At 38.8% G+C, this 7,787-nt stretch overlaps 1 protein-coding gene across 1 annotated transcript; it reads left to right on the forward strand.

The window, feature by feature from the left end:
• Positions 1-549: 549 nt before the first annotated feature.
• Positions 550-1,488, forward strand: LOC110290332 (olfactory receptor 1J4-like). Its single transcript, XM_021156856.1, has one exon. The coding sequence runs from the start codon at positions 550-552 to the stop codon at positions 1,486-1,488; it is 939 nt and encodes a 312-aa protein (XP_021012515.1).
• The last annotated feature ends 6,299 nt before the right edge of the window (positions 1,489-7,787 follow it).

Genomic DNA, 7,787 nt, shown 5'->3' on the forward strand with positions numbered 1-7,787 from the left:
GATGTATCATTGGAGTTAGAATAGGAGACGTTTATCTATTGTTCATGAACTAAAAAAATCAAGAGAAGCATTGTTGATGTTAAGAAGAATGGAGGAGGGATGAATTGGTGGGATGTGCACTAGTATGAAGGTGAACACAGCACATGACATACTTAAATAAAAATATCTTTATGGAATGCATCAGTAAGGTACAATATTTGCCAACAAACATTTAGAACCACGGGAATAAATTTCTGTTTCAAAACAAGCAAAAATCCCTCCAAAATATAAATTTAAAATGAGCTACACATACCATATGTTGTGTAGCATATGAATGCCAAGATTTTTATTATTGTAAATAAGAAAGTGCCATTCAAGTCAATTGGGTACTGCCAAAAGAAACTACTTTTAAGTAGAACATAAACAGAAGCCAAATTGTGAAAAATTCTCCAGCCTTATACACAGACTAATTACTTGCATCTAAAGCAAAGAAGACTCATATAGAAAAGATGGTTGCAATAATGTGATGCCCATGGTCACTGGTGTTTCATTGTTTTTCTAACTCCCAGCATGAGGAGGGAGAATCAGAGCACTGTGTTCGAGTTCCTCCTCCTGGGGCTCCCCATTAGACCAGAGCATCAGAATGTCTTCTTCACCATGTTCCTGGCCATGTACCTGACCACGGTGCTGGGGAACCTGCTCATCATCTTGCTCATCAGACTGGACCCTCACCTCCACACCCCCATGTACTTCTTCCTCAGCCACTTGGCCTTCTCTGACATCTCTCTTTCATCCATTACAGTTCCCAAAATGCTGATGAATATTCAGGCTCAGCAACATTCCATCTCTTACAAGGGATGCATCTCTCAGATGTATTTTTTTATTCTGTTTGTTTGCCTGGACAATTTTCTTCTTGCAGCGATGGCCTATGACAGGTATGTGGCCATCTGTCATCCTCTGCACTATATCACTGTCATGAGGGAGGAGCTCTGTGTCTGCCTAGTCGCTGGGTCCTGGTTCTTCGGCTGTGTCCACGCCCTGCTGCACACCCTCCTTTTGATCCAACTGTCCTTCTGTGCCAGTAATACTGTCCCCAATTTCTACTGTGACCTCACTGCCCTCCTGAAGCTGAGTTGCTCAGACATCTCCCTCAATAAGCTAGTCATCTTCACTGAGGGAGGATTACTTTTCATCCTGCCTCTGAGTAGCATCATGGGCTCTTATATTCTCATAGGAAGAACTGCCTTGAAGGCCCCCTCCACAAAGAGATTCATTAAAACCTTTTCTACCTGTGGCTCCCATCTCCTTGTGGTGTCTTTGTACTATGGGACACTTGCAGGTGAATACTTTTTTTCTTCATTCCATAACTCCAGTGACAAAGACATAGTAGCTTCTGTAATTTATACAGTAGTCACACCCTTGCTGAACCCTTTCATCTACAGCCTGAGGAACAGTGATATAAAACAGGCTCTAGAAATTGTTGTCACTAAGATCAACTGCTTTAACTGAGAGACATTCATCCCACTTATTATGAACACTTAGCTGGGCATTTACTAAAATTATTGTATAGTTGATAATTCTCTGTGTTTAATATAATAGAGTAACATATATTATATTGTTATGTGCAGGATTATGTTTTTATTTGGTTGTTTGATGTGGTTCTGGGGTTGACCTCAGGGACTCACTAATGATAGACTCCATCTTAAGTCCTGTACAGTGTTATTATGTCAACTGGTTCAAGGTTAATTCTTGAGTTGTGTGATCTCTGTCATTAATCTTTGCTTGCTTATCATCCTACACAATTCAACATTATGATCTATGCCTGGTGGACTGAATCACATTATGGTGTGCTGAAGCAGGCTTTTACTGATTTTATGCTCTTTGTATACATTTATTCCCAAATGGACAGTTATAATATCACATTATTTGCTTGAAATCAGACATCATGGGAGAGATTACAGTATGGAAATTAACCAGTTCTACAAACATGTATTATTCAGGCAGCACAAATAATAGCACTTATAACTGGATGAGAGTTCATTTAATCTTTGCAGACAGCCTCTGCCTTGTTATCTCTCTACTGCTCATAGTAGCATAAGAATGCTATCTTTTTTATATATCAGCAAATACATGTATTTTCAATAATTTCACTTTTCAACATCCTTACATATTTGATTTATCCATTTTATAATAATGTAAAGTCAATATTTTCTCTTTTTATGTACTTTGAAAATTGTATTTCTAAAAATTCAATTATTAATATTTAATGTAACTGTGGTACATGTGGATTTATATTTTCCTCACTGCTGTTTTCTGTTTGAGATATTTATTACAAACATTTCTTTGTATTTTGATTATGTGTTTTATTTATTTTATTTTCCATATTAACGTGATTTTGTGGTTTTATTAGTTTGCTTGTTTGAGACAGGGTCTCACAATGTAGACCTGGTTGTCCTGGAACTCAGTATGTAGAACAGGCTGGCCTTGACTCACAGAAATTCACCTGTCTCAGCCTCCTGAGTGTTCGAATGAAAGGTGTGTGTCACTGAGCTCAGCTTTCTTACTAACTTGTTAATATCATGTTATTTTTGATTAACTTTTTGTGATTTTTTTTGTACAACAATAGTGATTTTTGGTTTCTGTGAAAAATTTTAAATTGAGCCATAATATGTATAACATAATTACCCAATATTCAGAACTTCTAAAGAAAATGGCCATAATCCTAATTGGGGATATTTTGGATGGTTTTAGTGTTTACACTTTTTAATTCATGTATATTATTTTCTTGAAAATATATCCCAGGAGCTGGAAGAATGGTTCAGTAATTAAAAGCAAGGGCTGCTCTTCCAGAGAACCTAGGTTTGATTCCCATCACCCACATAGTGGCTTACAACTGCATGTAACTCCAGTTACAGGGAATCCAATGCAGTGTTTGGGATTTACAGAACCAAGGATGCACATTGTTCATAAACACACACACAGGCAAAACAAACAGTTAAAATTAAAAAGTAAAAAGAATATAATTCTATTATGCTTAAAATTCTTTCATTGATTCTGAGATCTCAGCTACCAAGAACACACGTTTGAAAGTAACCCATGTTGTTTATCAAATCATTCTTTTTTCTTGTTTTTCAGTAGTTTGGGGTATGACGAGGTTCAGTTTTCTGTATATTCATCCTAATGGATTCTTAGAGTCTTTCATATGGGGTATTCCTTTCATGAGACTTGGAAAATTTGCCACTGTTATTTCATTAAATATTACTCTGTTCTAATTGACATTTCTTTTGTTCTCAATCCCTAAACTATATGCATTTCAACTTTTGAGTATGTTCCCAAATCTCATATCTACTTTTGTGCATTATTCCATTTTGTTTCTCATTATGCTTCAATTTATATGTCATCTAATAACTTGTTTTCCTATTGAAGAATTTCTTCTTGGGAGAGGCCCTTGGTCCTGCGAAGGACCAAGTATAGGGGAATGCCAGGGCCAGGAAGCAGGAATGGGTGGATTTGTGAGCAGGGGGAGGAGGGAGAGGATAGGGGATTTTCAGAGGGGAAACTAGGAAAGGGGATAGTGTTTGAAACATAAATAAAGAAAAATATCTAATAAAAAAGAAAAAAAAGAAAATTACTCAATAAAAATAGGAAATTATTTAATTAAATGTCTTAAAATAAATTGCCTATATATATAAATCATATATGAAATATATATATATATATGAATTTCTTCTTGGGCAGGGGAGATAGATGACTCATTGGGTAAGCATACTTGATGTGCAAGCCCAACAACCCAAGTTCATAACCCCAGAATGCACACAAAAGTCAGATGCAACAGTAGTGCAGGTATCTGTGATCCCAGGTTACTTATGGGAAATGTGATGGAGAGACAGAAGAATCTCCAGAAACTTGTGAGTCAGCCATCATGGAATGCACAGTTATAACAAGATCTGTCACAAGCAAGGTGAAAAAGTGAGGTACTTATCTCCATAGTATACCTAGAATGTACATATCTCCTAGTGGTCATTGTTATGGTATCAAATGCATAGCAATTACTGGTGGTATGAAAGGTACATTATAGTAAAAATGCCTTTAGGTTAGATCTAGATCAACCCCATGACTTATTGTCCTATACAAAGTGTTCAGTGTTGAAGTCACACACACACAAGCAGCACAAATGGACTCAACATTTGAATATTTTTTCAATAAATATCGAGTATTTGAATCTCTCTCTCTCTCTCTCTCTCTCTCTCTCTCTCTCTCTCATAATAGCCAAGTAAAAGGAGACCATCAGTTTGAGAGAGAATTAGTTGGGAGCATGGGCATGGAAAAGGTTGGAGGGAAGATGTAATATTTTAATTAAAATAAAAGATAAGTCTTTCCTTTTAATTTAATTTAATTTTTTACTCATTCACTTTGTATCTCTCTTACTGACCCCTCTTAGTTACCCCCTCCTCCAATTCCTCTCCCTTACTCTTGCCCTTTTCCTCTCAGCTGGTAGTGGCCTCCATGGTTATCCCCTCACTCTGGCACTTAAAGTCTCAGTGAGACTAGGCACTTTTTATCCCACTGAGGCCAGACAAGGCAGCCCAACTAGAAGAACATATTCCACATATGTTTTGGGATACACAAAACATATCCACATATCCCCACCAGGTTTTGGGATATTCAAGTTGTTCAGGGCCCACATGAAGACCAAGTTGCTACATATGTGTGGGGAGGCCTAAGTCCAACCTGCGTATATTCTTTGGCTGGTGGATCAGACTCTGAGAGTCCCCAAGGGTCCAGATTAGTTGAGTCTACTGGTCTTCCTGTGGAGTTCCTGTCCCCTTTGGGGCCTGGAATCCTTACTCCTATGCTTCCATAAGAATCCCCAAGCTCCATTCACTGTTTAGCTATCTGTCTATCTGTGTCTATCTGTCTGAGTCAGATGCTGGGTGGAGCCTTTCAGAGGACAACATGCTCCTGCCTAAAAGCATAACAGAATATCATTAATAGTGTTAGAGACTGATGTTTGCTCATGGAATGGGCCTGAAGTTAGGCCAATTATTGGTTGGCCATTCCCTCTATTTCTGTTCCACCCCTTGTGCCTTCATTTCTTGTTGACAGGATACATTTTGGGTTGAAAGTTTTGTGGTTGGGTTGGTGTCTCTATCACTCTACTGGAGTTTCTGCCTGATTACAGGAGGTAGCCTCTTCAGGTTCAATATCCCTAATATTGTGAGTCACAGATAAGGTCACACCCATTGATTCTTGGGCTCCTCCTTTATATCAGGTCTCTGTCTCATTCTGGAAATAGCCCCACCCCCTTACCCTTGTCAGTTGCAGATTTCTGTTCATTTTCATGGCCATCTAGCCACCTCTCCTGTCCTTCCCCATACCTGATCTTGAATTCCCCCTTCCATTCTCTACTCTATCCCCCTTTCTTCCCTGTTCCCTCCCTCCATCTGCCTCTTATAATGATTTTATTTTTCCTTTTAAGTAAAATTCAGGCATTCTTGCTTGTGCCTTCCTACTTGTTTAGCTTCTTGGGTCTGTGGAATGTAGCATGGTACCTGTATTTTATGGCTAATATCCACTTATAAGTGAGTACATACCATGAATATCCTTTTGGGACGGTGTTACTGCACTCAGAATGATACTCAAGTTTCATCCTGTTGTCTGCAAAATTTATGATGTCTTATTTTTAACAGCTGAATAGTATTTCATTGTGTAGATGTACTATATTATACTTTATCCATTCTTCAGTTGAGGGACGTCTAGGTTGTTTGTAGTTTCTGGCTATTATTTATAATGGTGCTATGAAGAGAGTTGAGAAAGTGTCCTTATGAGATATTAGGGCACCTTTTGGATCTATGTCCAGGGGTATTATAGCTGGGTCTTCAGGCAAGACAATTGCCAGTTTTCTGAGAAAATTCCAAATTGTTTTCCAAAAGAGGTGCAAGTTTGCACTTCCAGCAATGAAGAAGTGTTCCTCTAGCTCCACATCCTCACCAGCGTGTGCTATCTTTTGAGGGCTCTGGTCATGGCCCTTGAGCAGAAGTGATGGTCTTACCTGTGCTCACAGGCATGTCAGTACTCCTGGGAGACCAGCTCTCTTCCAGTGGTATTTGGGAATGGAGCACTGTGGCACAAGATCAGCTCTGGGTACAGACAGAAACTGGAAGGATCCTGTCCCAGGCTCACAACAACATATTTTTAAAAGACAAATCCAAATTCAAACAATATCTATACATAAATCCAGCCCTACAGAAAATACTAGAAGGAAAACTCAAACCCAAGGAGGATAACTACATCTTAAAAACCCCACAGGAAATAAGTAGTTCCATGCCAGCAAAAACAAGGAGCACACACACAGACATACTCACCACCACCACCACCACTACCATGATAATAATACATGGTATAACAATCACTGGTCATTAATATCTCTAAATGTCAATGGACTCAATTCCCTAATTAAAAGACACAGGCTAAGAGAATGGATATGAAAGCAGGATCCACCATTCTGCTGCTTAGAAGAAACACATCTCAGCAATACAGATAGACATTACCTCAGATTAAAGGTCGGGGAAAAAGGTTGCAAATACATTTAAGAAGCAAGCTGGATTAGCTATTCTAATATCTAATAAAATATTCCCAAAACAGAAGGGAGCCCACATTTATAAAAGAAACATCACCAAAACTTAAATATCACATGTAGAATCCCCACATTAGTACTTGGAGGCTCACCAATTGACAGGTCATTCAGACAAAAATTAAACAAAGAAATAATGAAGGTAACAGTCATTATGAATCAAATGGATCTAGCAGACATCTATAGACTATATCACCCAAACATAAAAGACCATACATTCTTCTCAACATGTCCTTGTTCATTCTCCAAAAACTAAATCTCTCTCCTTTTTTTCTAAATTTTGTACCTTAGCTTATCATTTCAAATGTTATCCCCTTTCCTAGTTTCACCTACAAAAATCCCCTCCCCCCTACCCCCACTCACCAACCCACCCACTCCCATTCCTGGTCCTGGAATTCCCCTATACTGGGGCATAGAGCCTTCACAAGACCAAGGGCCTCTCCTCCCATTGATTTCCAACTAGGATATCCTCTGTTACATATATAGCTAGAGCCACAAGTTCCACCATGTGTTTTCTTTGATTGGTGGTATAGTTCCAAGGAGCTCTGGAGGTATTGGTTAGTTCATATTGATGTTCTTCCTATGGGGCTTCAGACCCTTTCAGCTCCCTGGGTACTTTCTCTGGCTCCTACATTGGGGACCTTGTGCTCCACCCAGTGCATGACTGTGAGCATTCAATTCTATATTTGCAGGCACTGACAGAGACAGGAGACAGTTATATCAGGCTCATGTCAGCAAGCTCTTGTTGGCATTTGTCTTATGTCTGGGTTTGGTGGTTGTTTATAGGATAGATCCCCAAGTGGGGCAGTCTCTGGATGGTCCTTCCTTCTGTCTCAGCTCCAAACTTTGTCTCTGTAACACCCTCCATGGGTATTTTGTTCCTCATTCTAAGAAGGAATGAAGTATCCACACTTTGGTCTTCCTTCTTCTTGAGTTTCATGTATTTTGCAAATTGTATCTTGGGTATTCTAAGTTTCCTGGCTAATATCCACTTATCAGTGAGTGCATACCATGTGAATTCTTTTGTGACTGGGTTACCTCACTCAAGATGATATCCTCCAGATCCATCCATTTGCCTAAGAATTTCATAAATTAATTGTTTTTAATAGCTGAATAGTACTCCATTGTGTAAATGTACCATATTTTCTGCATCCATTCCTCTGTTGAGGGACAT

The sequence above is a fragment of the Mus caroli genome, chromosome 2 (assembly GCF_900094665.2).
Source record: "Mus caroli chromosome 2, CAROLI_EIJ_v1.1, whole genome shotgun sequence".
Taxonomy (NCBI): Eukaryota; Metazoa; Chordata; class Mammalia; order Rodentia; family Muridae; genus Mus; species Mus caroli.